This window comes from Dictyostelium discoideum (assembly GCF_000004695.1).
Source record: "Dictyostelium discoideum AX4 chromosome 2 chromosome, whole genome shotgun sequence".
NCBI classification, from domain to species: domain Eukaryota; phylum Evosea; class Eumycetozoa; order Dictyosteliales; family Dictyosteliaceae; genus Dictyostelium; species Dictyostelium discoideum.
The window spans coordinates 1,203,485-1,216,883 of NC_007088.5; the positions used below are offsets into that span (position 1 = coordinate 1,203,485).

At 22.6% G+C, this 13,399-nt stretch overlaps 5 protein-coding genes across 5 annotated transcripts in view; 2 read left to right on the forward strand and 3 right to left on the reverse strand.

Annotated features, from left to right (window-relative positions):
• Positions 1 to 405: 405 nt before the first annotated feature.
• Positions 406 to 5,423, forward strand: DDB_G0272096 (hypothetical protein; the record flags this gene model as incomplete). Its single annotated transcript, XM_640234.1, has 2 exons — positions 406 to 3,508; positions 3,586 to 5,423. 2 exons carry the CDS (start codon positions 406 to 408, stop codon positions 5,421 to 5,423), a joined length of 4,941 nt encoding a protein of 1,646 aa, XP_645326.1.
• A 489-nt stretch (positions 5,424 to 5,912) lies between these two features.
• Positions 5,913 to 9,245, reverse strand: DDB_G0272098 (hypothetical protein; the record flags this gene model as incomplete). Its single annotated transcript, XM_640235.1, has 2 exons — positions 5,913 to 8,897; positions 8,976 to 9,245. The coding sequence occupies 2 exons, from the start codon at positions 9,243 to 9,245 to the stop codon at positions 5,913 to 5,915; spliced, it is 3,255 nt and encodes a 1,084-aa protein (XP_645327.1).
• A 1,486-nt stretch (positions 9,246 to 10,731) lies between these two features.
• Positions 10,732 to 11,934, reverse strand: DDB_G0272072 (hypothetical protein; the record flags this gene model as incomplete). Its single annotated transcript, XM_640236.1, has 1 exon — positions 10,732 to 11,934. The coding sequence occupies one exon, from the start codon at positions 11,932 to 11,934 to the stop codon at positions 10,732 to 10,734; it is 1,203 nt and encodes a 400-aa protein (XP_645328.1).
• Positions 11,935 to 12,580: 646 nt separating this feature from the next.
• DDB_G0272074 (hypothetical protein) lies at positions 12,581 to 13,156 on the forward strand (the record flags this gene model as incomplete). The annotated part of the gene is made up of 1 exon (XM_640237.1): positions 12,581 to 13,156. The coding sequence occupies one exon, from the start codon at positions 12,581 to 12,583 to the stop codon at positions 13,154 to 13,156; it is 576 nt and encodes a 191-aa protein (XP_645329.1).
• A 61-nt stretch (positions 13,157 to 13,217) lies between these two features.
• Positions 13,218 to 13,399, reverse strand: part of DDB_G0272090 (hypothetical protein) — a gene marked incomplete at both ends in the record, with an annotated part of 2,787 nt that continues 2,605 nt past the window's right edge. Inside the window, one exon of the mRNA XM_640238.1 lies at positions 13,218 to 13,399. This exon is cut by the window's right edge and continues 861 nt beyond it. Coding sequence (XP_645330.1) covers positions 13,218 to 13,399 — 182 coding nt within the window.

Below are 13,399 nucleotides of genomic sequence, written 5' to 3' on the forward strand. Positions count from 1 at the left end.
AAACTTCTTCTTTGTAAAAAAAAAAATAAAAAAATAAAAATAAAACTTAAAAACATAAAATTGAACTTTTGAAAAAAAAAAAAAAAAAATAAAAATAAAACTAAAATTATTACAAAATATAAAAATGAACTTCAAAACATAAAAATGAACTTCAAAAAAAAATAAAACTTAATAATTTATTAATAAAAAATAATTTAACATCAGAAATTAATAATATTATTATATTTTTTTTTTTGTTGAAGATATTTTTCCTTGGAAATATCTCAATACCATTTTTTCAAATCTTTTTAAAACCCGTTACCGTAAAATTTTCATTTAAAAAAAAAAAAAAAAAAAAAAAAAAAGTTTTTACTATTTACCGAGTGATGGGGTGTCGATAATAAAATAGGATAAGAAAAAAAAAGAATGAAAACAATATCATTGCTTTTCTTTTTAATTATTTTTTTTTTTATAATAAAGAATATAAAATCAGAACAAACTGAAATTTATAGTTATAATTTCAATAATAATAATAATAACATTAATAATATTAATAATAGTAATAATTTAATAAATATTTATTTAAGTTTAAGATTTGGAAATGATTCGTCAGGAAATGGAACTTTATCAAACCCATTTCAAACTTTTTGTAAAATAGAATCCGTGTTAAAATCACAAAATAATAATAATTTAACAATAACAGTAAATGTTGGATATGGTCTTTATGATCAATCAAATTGTATCTATTTTTCATTAGATAATATTAATTATGATATTATTATAAAATCTTATAATGATAGTAATAATATTGGCAATACTATGGAAAGTATTAGTATTGGTGGTAGTGATGGTAGTGATGGTAGTAGTAGTAGTAGTGATAATAATGAAATTATAGAAGGAAAAGTTTTAATTCATATTTATTTAAATATTATAAATTGTAAAATAATATTTAAAGGACCATCAATAACAATATATACGTCTGGATTGGAAGTATATAATAATAGTATAATTGAATTTTCAAATGGAGTTCTAGTGAATTTTGGATATGAAGATTTTATACATCAAATGATAAGTTCAAAATTGATTTTAATAAATTCATCAATATCATATAATTCATATGGAGCATTAGTATTGGATGATTGTATAATGGATATTTTAGATAATAGTACATTAAATAATATTACATTTAGTTTTAATCCAAATGAACTTTCGGCACCATTCAAGGGTATTAAATTTACAAATAGTTTAGCGGTGAATTCAATGTTTGGAATGGGTACTTATGATTTAAATGTGACAAATTCAATTCTTCAAGATTGTGTCATAGAAAGCTCAGGTTTCACAACAATTAGTAGATCAAGAATTGAACAAACAATATCCAATAATTTAAATTTAATTCAAACAATTGATACCAATTCAATGATAAATTTATATGCAACAGTTTATACTAAAAGATTTGGTGCAAGACTTTTTATCAATCATACCAAAATAATAACATCACCAACAATAAATGCATTACCAATTTTAGAAGTGTATGCCAATTCTTATACAAATATTGCAAATTCATTAATTAGTGGTTATCGTAAAACTACACCAATAATTTTAGCGGAAAATGGTGGTGATAGTTGTACAGTGGAGTTGAAGCATGTTCATATAGAGAATTGTATCTCTTCATCATTGGCGTCTTTAGCTATGAGTACATTGACGATGTATAATATTAGCTTTAAAAACAATTACCTTGACTCAATGGTGGTTGCAAATGATGCATCTTCTATAGAGTTAAGTGACACAGTAATAAAATGTGAAGATAACAATCAATTCCTTTCAACTATAACAATGCCAATTAATCCCAATAGTCCATACAGCCGTCCATTCTCTTCAAGAAGTACAGTGGTATTGAGTAATATGAACTTGCAATGTGTTGGTCCATTTGATTTTCAAAATTCAACAGTCACTTTTTTAAATATAACAATGTCATCATTATTTCAAAGTGCCTATGTTTCTCTATATTCAAATACTACTTTAGATGTCGCCACAAGTAGTTTCTCTTCAAGCTCGTATAATGGTGGTCAATTGTTTAGTTTGGGCGATAGTGGTATTTTGTATATTCTATATTGTAACTTTAATCAAAGTGCATCATCAATAGTCCAAGGAAATGAAGGCTCAACTGCATTCATTGATTATTCAAATTTTTACAACATAAAATCCGATTACAATGCATTATTTGTTATTGCAAACTCATCATTGATCATTTCAAATTGTTACTTTGAAAATATTCAAACCTCTCAAACAAGTTTAATCTCTGGTACCGATTCAATCATTTCCATTGAAAATACCACATTGAAACGTATTGGTGTCTATTTAATGGAAACGTCAGATTGTAAAATCTTTATCACTGACGTTACAATGACCAATTGCTTTACATTAATGAATAAGTTATTCATTTCTGTACGTGACCATATCACAATTCATTCTTCAAGATTTATAGATAATCATGGATATGGTGGTACACTAATTTCAACATATTCCAGTACAATCATCTTTTCTGTTGTTGAATTTAATGGTAATTCATTCACTCCACTACTAAGCTCATTAGGATCAAGTGTTTATCTTACAAATGTCACCTATTACAATAATTCAGGTTCATTCATTGGTAGTACTAGTGATTTGGTTGAAATTAATCAATTCCAATATGAAAATAATAAAGCACCTTGTGATTATCTATTCAGTTTATCTGGTTCCTCACCTGTGATCATGAAATCCATAACCATAGAAAATAATTACTTTTCACAATACCTCATTTTCTTTACAGAAGTACATGGTATAGAAATTTCCAATTTCCAATTCATTAACAATATTGTAGTTTCAGTTAATTCACCATCACCATTCTTTGGAATTGGTTATTTTAATGCAACTTTACAATTTACTTTATGTTCCAATATTTCTATAGATGGTCTTAGAGTAGAAAACAATTCAATAGGGTCTGTGTTTTTATCAAATTATCTTTCTGATTTGGTTTTAAATAATTTATTCATCTCTTCAAATACATTCTCTGATAAATTTGGTGACTTTTTAAAAAGTTCAAATTCAAGTCTAATAATTGAATCTTCAGATTTTCAAAATAACATTAATAGTATTGACTCGGTTTTATTGTCAATCATTGATACTAATACTACAATTGATGATTGTATTTTCTTTGGAAATCAAAATCCAAATGGTATTGGATCGGTATTAAATTTGGCAATAGAAAACCAACTTTATTACTTTACAATTATCAATTCATTATTTGATTCAAATTTTGCTTTAAATGGTGGAGTATTTGGCTTTACTGGTATTTCAGATTACAATGAAGATGCATTTATTAATCCATTATCTAAATTCAATAATAATACTTTTAAAAACAATTTTGCATCTCAAAAAGGTGGTGTAATCTATACTGATTACTTTACATTTTCAAATAATATTTCAAATATTTTAAATTTAAATAATTTTGAAAATAATACTTCATTACTTGGTCCAAATTTTTCATCTGGTATGTAGTAAATAATTTTATTATTATTATTAAAATTTAAAATATATTATTAACTTTTTTTAAAATTTATTTATTAGAAATGAACTTTAATATTATTGAATTTTCAAATTTACCAGATGGTTCAACAGCAATAATTAAATATAGATTTATTGATTATTATAATAATACATTTACACTTTATTCAGATGAATTAAATTTTAAAATTATTAGAAATTCAAATGATGATCAAATAATTTATGAAAATAATGTAATGGCAGGTCAAGGTAGTTTTTTTTATAATTTTCTTGGAAAAGCTGGTGAAAAGTATACTTTTGAATTTAATAATCCATTCAGTTTTAATCAAACCTTTTTCGTTGGCGATTGTTTACCATACCAAATCTATTTAAATTCAAGTGAAACTTGTTCATATTGTCAAAATAATTATGCATATAGTCAATCATATGGAAAATGCTATTCATGTGATTCAGAAATAATGACATGTTTAACCTCAACTGTATTTGCAATCGATGGTTATTATATAGTGAATAATGATGTTTCAATGGTTGAACAATGTCCATTGGATATGTGTCTTTCTTATAATCTTTGTACATCAAATTCTAGTTTTGGTGATTTATGCTTTAGTTGTAAAGATGAATATGGTAATTTAGTTCAAACAAAGAATGGTATAAGATGTTGCTCACATTTTAAACCAATACTTTTAATACCAATTTTAGCATTCCATTTACTATTTTCATTAGTATTATCATTAATTAAACACAATAGTTTTAGAATACCAATTAATCAAATTATAATATTCCTTCAAATTAATTCAGTAGTATTCTTTTCATATAGTGGTATTTACATTTTACCATTATTCAGAATGTCAGTAGATATGTTAGATGGTTATTGTCTATGGGAAGGTTTAAATTATAATTTCAAAAGTTTTTTATCATTTTCAATTATAATTTCATTATTTTTAATTGATTCAACTGATATTACACCTTCAATTTTAATTAAAATTTATAAAATAATTTTATCATCATCAACATTTTACAAAAATAATAATAATAATAATAATAATAATAATAATAATAATAATAATAATAATAATCATTTCAAAAATAATAAAAATATAAATATAAATAGTAGTAATAGTATTTCAATAACAAAATCAATTGAAAAAGAAATATTAATTGAAAAAAGGTATCCAAATTTTTTAAAAGTAATTATTAAAAATAAGACATTTGATGAAAGATCAGAATCAAATATTTATTATTGGAAATCTATTTGGTCATTATTTCAATTATTTGTAATTCCATTGGCATTCAGTGCAATATCATCAGTAATATCAAAACAAATTAATGGTGTAAATTATTTATCAGTAGATTTTTCAATCAATTATAATCAATCAAATTCAAATCAAGCTTGTATTATAATTTCAATCATTATTTTCATGATACTGTTGATAGTATTATTCATGCAATTAATATTATTATTGACATTTAATTATGGTAATCAATTATTTAAAAATAGAATTACACTTTATCTTCACAAGATTCAACAAACATTAAACTATAAAGAAGGTCTTAAATGGTTTGATCTCGTTATAAACCTAAAGTCTATACTTTTTTGTATCCTATCGGTCACTATGTTATTTAAAATGCAATTCTATACCGCTGCAACCATTCCAGTTCAAATCGTTTATTCTATAATTTATCTACTTGTAAATCCAATTAAAAAAGTTCCTTCAAGAGATCCAAACAACTATATAAACCTATTACTATTAATAATATTTGTTGTTGCAAATTCAAATTTTCTACAATTAAAATCAATCTTTAATCAAGGTTTAGCAATAACTTGTCTTTCATTCTTTTTTGTTTTTATTTTAATTATTTTCGTATTTTTATTTGATGGTAAAAAAAATAAAAAAAATTAAAAATTAAAAAAAAAAGAATATGATAAAAAATAAATTGTTTATTTGATGATAGTAATTCATTATTATCACTAATATGAATTATACATTTAAATTAATATCATAAATTTTTTTTTTTTTTTTTTTATAAAAAAAGACATTTCCCCAAGATTTATTTCAAAACAAAAAAACCAGAAAATGTCTTTTTTTAATTTATGGTTAATGCTTTCTCAAATAATTGAGCACAAAGACTTTAAAAAGCCGGTGCCTTCATGACAAACCATGGTCATGATCCTACTAAATGGTCAATTTAATCAATATTTAATATAAAATAAATGAAATAAAAAAATGCAAAACATAAATATAAATAAGTAAATAAAAGACATAAATAAAACAAATATTTATTCCATAACTTGTATATCTCATTCCATGTTTTTTTAATTTCTTTTTAAAAAGGTTTTTATTTTTTAGTTTATTTATTTATTTTTTATTTTTTATTTTTTTTTAAAAGTGTTACCTTTTTGTTTTTGGTGTTGTTTTAGAAGAAGAAGAGGATGTTGTGGTGGTTGTTGTTGCTGCTGGAGGGGATGATTTTTGGAGTAAATGAGCAGGAGGTGGATGGGGAACATCAATAATTTTGTAAACTTCAAGATTGACGATAAAGCAATTGTCAACCAAGAAACCATTATTAGGATCTTCTAAAATTGATTTTTTAATGACAGTTGTTTCACCATAACCATAGTTATACATCACTTGACTACTGTTATTTAATAATTCATTATCCCAATAAACTCTAATACTCTTTTTTGGATCAACATTTAATAATTCAATACCAAATGAAATTATGATTGATTCATTCTCTTTCTTACATTTGTTTAAGTAAAATGATAAATAATCCTTCTCATTTTCAGTTTCACCATTTATAAACAACTCTGAATAGAATTTATATTTACCTATAGTATGATTGTGTTTGATTGATACACCAACACCATGTCTAGCATTTAACTTTGTAAAATCTTTAAATAAAATTTGGTTCCTAAAAATTGTATTACTTCTATCAACCATAGCCATTTTATCATCATCATCATTTACTTTATCTTCACTTCCCATTTTAACATCACCATTATCATTGATTTTACCATTTTCATTTTTACTATTATTGTCATTACTATCTTCAACATTTTCTCTATTTCTATCCTTTTTGATATCATATACATTTTCATTATTATTATTATTATTATTATTATTATTATTATTATTATTATTATTATTATTATTATTATTATTATTATTATTATTATTATTATTATTATTTGTATCTTCTACACTTTTAATGTTGTTGTTTTTGTTATCTTCACTTTCATTACTATCTTCATTTTCTTTATTTTTTTTAATATCTTCTAAAATGTCATTAGTTGGTTCTGTATCATTTGAAGTGTTTATATTACTATTTTCTTTTTCATTTTCTTTTTCATTTACATTTGCATTTGCATTTTCATTTTCATTTTCATTTTCATTTTCATTTTCATTTTCATTTTCATTTTCATTTTCATTTTCATTTCCATTTCCATTTTGATTTTTTTGTTCTTGTTCTTTTCCTTGTTTTAATAATGATTTAGTTGGGCTAGAAGACTCAACTATTGATTCAATTATTTTTGTTTCAATTGATTCTTTTATATTTGTTTCATTTTCTTTATCAGTAGTAATTTCTGGCTCTATCATAGAGTTAGATAAAACTTTTAGTGAGCTTATTGTTGAATTTTCTGTTGAATTTAGGATTGAAAATGATTCTGTTGTTTCTAAACCATCTTTTCCTTTTTCTTCAACTTTTTCTGATGTCCTAAGGGTTATAGTTTCTGTTGAATTTACTGTTTCTGCTGCTGTAGTTATTGTTGTAGTTGTTGTTGTAGTTGTTGTTGTTGTTTCCGCTGTATTATTGGATTCTTCTGTGGATTCTGATGCAGTTGCTTCTGTTGTTTCCGCTGTTGTAGTTGTGGATGTTGTTTCATTTATATCAGTCATTGATGCTTCATTATTAGTACCATTTAATATGGTATGGGTACTAGTAGTATTTGAGTTATTGGTTGCAGTGGCGGCAGTAATATTATCATCATCATTATTTTTATTATTATTATTATTATTTTCATTAATATTATTATTAATATTTTCATTAATATTTTCCATTTGAATATCATTAGTAATAGTTGTATTTTGTGGTGGTAGTGGTGTTGGTGGTGGTTGTTGTTGTTGTTGTTGTTGTTGTTGTTGTTGTTGTTGTTGTTGTTGTTGTTGTTGTCGTATTAAAGTTGGAATTGCAATTGTTTCTTGTGATTTATTAAATATAAATTCACCAACGATTTGTGGTTCTTCTAAATCGAAATCATCCTCATCATCATCAAAAACCAAGTTATCAACATCAGTTTTATTTGGTGATGTTATCATTGCATTATCTCCATTCACCTGATATGGTTCTACGTTATAATTTTTTCTAATCTCCTCTATAACACTATTTATATCAAATTGTTGAGATTTTATTTTAATAAGTTCTATTTGTTCTTTTATAAAACTGTTTATATTATTTTCTGCTTTATTTTCATTAATATTATTTTCATTATCACTATTGCCAACAATATCAATATTTTCATTTTCGTTTGTATTTTCATTTGTATTTTCATTTTCATTTGTATTTTTATTATTATTATTATTATTACTATTACTATTTTTATAATTATCAAAATTTGAAATGATATCAATTGTATTTGAAATATAATCCTCCAATTCATCAAATTCATGTAAACCAATGAAAGAATTATCAACTCTTTTAATGATTTCAGTTAATTGTGATATCTTTTGATTTTTATTCTTTATTAAATATTTTTGAATGTTTACGATTGTATCTAAATCAATGAATTTCTTTGATAAATGATTCTCGATGAAATTATGTAACTCTTTGATATCTTGATTCTGTTCTTCGATTATTTTCGACATATATTGAGAATGATGATTCGCTGTAACCAAATGTTTGGACATATTGTATCTTTTTAATTTCTTTTGACAACCACCAGCAACATAGACACAATCAATTACTGATTCTGGACAATTTGATTCCTTATGTTCTTGTATATACTTTTTCTTGAATACATGTTTGCAATCTTCACATTTTATTGGTATATCACTACACCATTCCGATAAATGAATTTCGTGGTCGATTCTATTGATTAATTCATTACAATGCTCACATGTTATAGTTTGATATAAACATTGTTCATCATGTTCATCCAATAAACTCTTATTAATCTTTCCACATCTCTTTAATAGTTTTTCATCAATTTGTGGATTTGCACGAATGAAATCATCATAATTTTTACAATCTGTATAAGTCAATGGACATTCCTTTATATGTTTTTCATATTCATCAACTCTAATTATCTCTTTACATCCATTCTCTTCATCAATTGTAAAATTTTTTGTTTCATAATATCTATTTTTACAATAAACCTAATAATAATAATAAAATAAATGATAAAAGTTAATTAAATTTTTTTTTTTTTTTCTTTTTTTTTTTTTTTTTTTTACTTTATTAGCAGATATTTTTTGAGCAATATAAAGATTTAAAGATAAATCTTTTATTGAAGATACTGGTACTTTGCATTGAAGACAATTTTTTCTAAGTTTTAAATGTTGTTCCCAACATTGTAAACATTTGGTATGACCATTTTTACATTGTAATGCCTTGAATTTTTCTGGATTAAAATTATTTATTAATAATTCGCCACAATCTGGGCAATAATATTTCTTTGATATTGAATCTTTTTCAACTAATAATTTTATTATTGGTATATCCATTGTGAAATTTGAAAATAAAAAATAAAAAAAAAAAATAAAAAAAAAAAAAAAAATAAAAATAAAAAAAATTATTTTCAAAAACAATTTATTTATTTTTTTTATTAATATTTTTATTATTATAATTTAAACCGCTTTTTTAAATATCTATAGAATCTTGATTTTAAGTTGGAATTGGTTCATTTTTTTTTTTTTTTTTATTTATTTATTTCATAAAGTCCAACATTCCATAAAAAATTTTAAAAAAAAAAATGTTTTTTTTTTTTTTTGAACAGGTGGTAGAAAAAAAAAAAGAACTGTTATTTTTAAATTTTTTGTGGAGAGAAAATAAAAAAAAAAATAAATATAAATAAAAAAATAAAACGCTGTTTCAATTTTTTTTTATTTTTTTGTTTGGTTTAAACAATGAATTTTTTTTATTATTTTTTATTTTGTTGTTTGATTTTAATTTGATTTATTTCATCTTATTTTTATTTGTTTATTTATTTATTTTGAAATAAAAAAAAATAAAAAAAAAAAATTTTATTATATATTAAAATTTTGAAATTTTAAAATTAAAATTTCTGTTACATTGGACCTATCTATGAATTAATTATAAGTAACTCTACATTTTTTAAAAAGATCGAGTTATCTGGGAATAAATCGAATTGTTTCAAAAAAAGTTTTTTTTTTTTTTTAATATAATGAATGACTTAAAAAACAAAATTTTTAAATAATATCAAACAATATTTGTTAAGACCTATTGTAGAATTAAATTTAGAATGTAATTATAGAGAAATAAATAAAATATAAAAAAATGAACTTTGAAAAAAAAAGAAATTTCAAAAAAAACAAAACAATTTTGTTTGAATACATAAAAAAAATATACAATTGTGAATAAATCATAAAATTGAAAAATAAAAAATAATATGGCCAATGAAATTTTTTTCGATAAATACAGCTTTTCCCGAATAACTCGATCTTTTCCCGAATAACTCTATCTTTTCCCGAATAACTCGATCTTTTTCAAAAAAAAATTTTTTTTTTTCAAGATTAATTCAATTATTCACTGATAGGTCTTTTGTTGGGTATTTATTTAATTTAGAAATTAAAAATTAGTAAAATTAATAAAAAGAAGATTTTTTTTTAAAAAATCTACAAAGGTTGAGTCAAAAATATAAAAAAATAAAAAAAAATAAAAAACCATAAAATTTTAAAAAAAGATATTTTTTGTATAAAATAAAAAACAGATTTTTTTTTTTTTTGATATTTTCCAATGATGATGTAATTTAAAATTAAAAAAGATATTTTTTTTAAAAAAAAAAATCTCAGTAAAAAAAGTCATAGATTTTTTTGTTTTTTCCAAAAAAAAAAAATAAACTTGAATATTAAGGGAAAACTAAATAAAATGAAAATCCATTAAAAAATAAGTTTAGGATATGAGTAGAAATTAATTAATCAATTTTAATAGAAAAAAACTTTTTTACTAGAATGTATTAAAATAAAAAGTTTATTCATTTTGAATTATGTACAGGCCACGGTCATTAATTTGATTTATTGATTTAACATCAAGAGGATGTTTAAAGGAAGGGGAACGACCCACAAATGAAACAGTGTTTGGGATAGAATCTTTTTCAAGTGGTTGAACTATATTATAGAAAAACACCTCTTTAACTGATTTTGGAATTATTCCCTTTGTAATTTTTTGACTAAATCCATCACAAAAGAAGAGTGTATCTACAGTTTCAGGAATTGAAGCCTCAGTCAATTGAAGACCAATGTTAAAAAGGTAAAGTGATCTAACAGTTTTTGGTAATGATATTAATGATTGATTAAATCCATTGGGCAATAATAATCTTTTGGTTGATTTTGGCATGGTTTTAGGTAGACGCTGTCCCTCTCCAATTGCAAGAGATTCTGTATCATCTGGTATACTATCACCATCATTGTAAACTGTAAATATAAATTTACCCCATCTGTATCTTGACAACTGTTTTAGAGGTGAATGTTCATTAGTAGGAGGCAATTGTCCATGGTATTTATCAATACTAATTATTAAATTAAACAAATCTTTAATTGAATTAAATGATGACTCTGAAATGGTAACCTTTGAACTTGAATAATCTGGCAAATCACTAAAATGACATGTCAAAATCTTTTTACTTTGATATGAATCTTTAATGATTTGAATGTGTTTATCATTTAAATTTTGGCTTTCATCAATGAAATTATAATCATTTTTTAGACTTATTACTTTTGATAAAACTTTTAATTCTTCCTTGACTTTTGTGTTGAAAACATCATTAATATCAGTATTTTCATCTAAATTTGTAATTAATTGTTGATTTAAATTATTTTCAACAGTTTGCAAAATTGTATGTAATTTCATAATTTGGCCACTGATAATTTGTAAATTTGATTTATGTTTTTCTTTAATTTCTTCATATTTTGTTAAATTACCTTTAAGTAAATCTTGATTGTTTTTTATTAATTCATCAATTTTTGGTATTGTTTTTTCATTCATTTCTTTTAAAATTGGTAAAACACTTTCATCATCGATTTCTATAATATCATGACCAAAGTGAATACCCTTTAAAACCACACACTTATTGCAAGCAGGTGAAAATTTACATGAAGTGCAAATAAATGTTATTTCCTGTGTTGAATGAATGAGACAAAATGTATTTTGTTCATTTTCAACTTCTTTATTCATTTTTTAACTTTAGGAAAAAAAAAAAAATTAATGCACAAAAAAAATAAATATATATAAAGTGTTGTGATTTAAAAAAAAAAAAAAAAAAAAAAAAAATAAAAAAATGAAAAAAGCTTTTGATTTAATTTTTTTTTAATTTTAAAAAAATTAAATACCCTCTGAAAAATAAAAAAAAAAAAACCTCCTTAAAAAATTAAGTGCTTCTTAAAAAGATATACCCCAACAAAATCTCAATATTTGCTTTTTTTTTTTTTTTCTTTAGAAAATAATTTTAATTAAATAATTTCTAAATTTTATCTTGATATATGAATTTCGCTTTTGACAAATCTTTAAAAAAGTAATTATAATAACTTTGATTTTATTCATTGACAAAAAAAAAAAAATAAAAAAAATAATGATTTTTAGGCTATCCAAAGGTGGGAAATTATGAACAAAAAAAACTCTTTAATTTTAAAAATGGTCGGAACTGAAATATCTTGCAATCATAGCAATTGAGATATTTTTATTTTTTTTTTTAATTTTTTTTTTTTTTTAATTTTTTTTTTTTTTTTTACCTGAAACCACACCTATTTAATCATGATTAAAAGGTTTTTTTTTTTTTTTTTTTTTTTTTACTCTCACCTTTTAAAATAATAAATAAATAAAAATGAAAATATTATATTTAATTTTTACAATTTTAATTTTAATTAATTTTACATTTGCAAATGATGGATTTGTTTTAGTTACACCAATGGGAACAGGAGAAGAATGTTCATCAACTCCATATGGTGAAGGATACTATTTACCAACTGGAACAGAGATTACAATCGATTATGAATGCTATCAATTTGATTTTGTAAACTCATCAACTCATTTACAAGTTCAATATTTAGGTAAAAACTGCACAGCTGAACATCCATCAGTCACTATTTTCCCAATGAACGAATGTGTTGATTTCAAAATTAAAGAAGACGACCTTTCATTTATGTCAATAATTACAGCCAATGATGTTATTCCAGAACAATCAATTTCATACGTTTATTATTACTATTCAAACTTTTGTAGTGGTCCAACTTACCAATTATTCTTTACAAATGGTTACTCAAATGAATATTCAAAATATCAATGTGTAAATGGTAAACCACAAGTTTTTGTTTGTACTGATTCCGGTTCTTGTACTCCAATCGATGCAAGTGGTTGTACAAATAAAAATGTACCAATTCCATATAGAGTAGAATGTTAAAAAAATAAAATAAAATATAAAATAAAAATAAAATAAAATAAAAATAACTTTTTTAAAAATTTTAAACTGCTTGTTTATTATCAATATTATTACTATTACTACTAGTTGTCGCTTGATAATCATAAATATCATTTGGATGATTTTCTATATTATTATTGTTATTATTGTTATTATTATTATTATTATCCTTTGGAATTGATGATTGATTATCAATATTATTCATATCATTGTCAGAATTAAAAT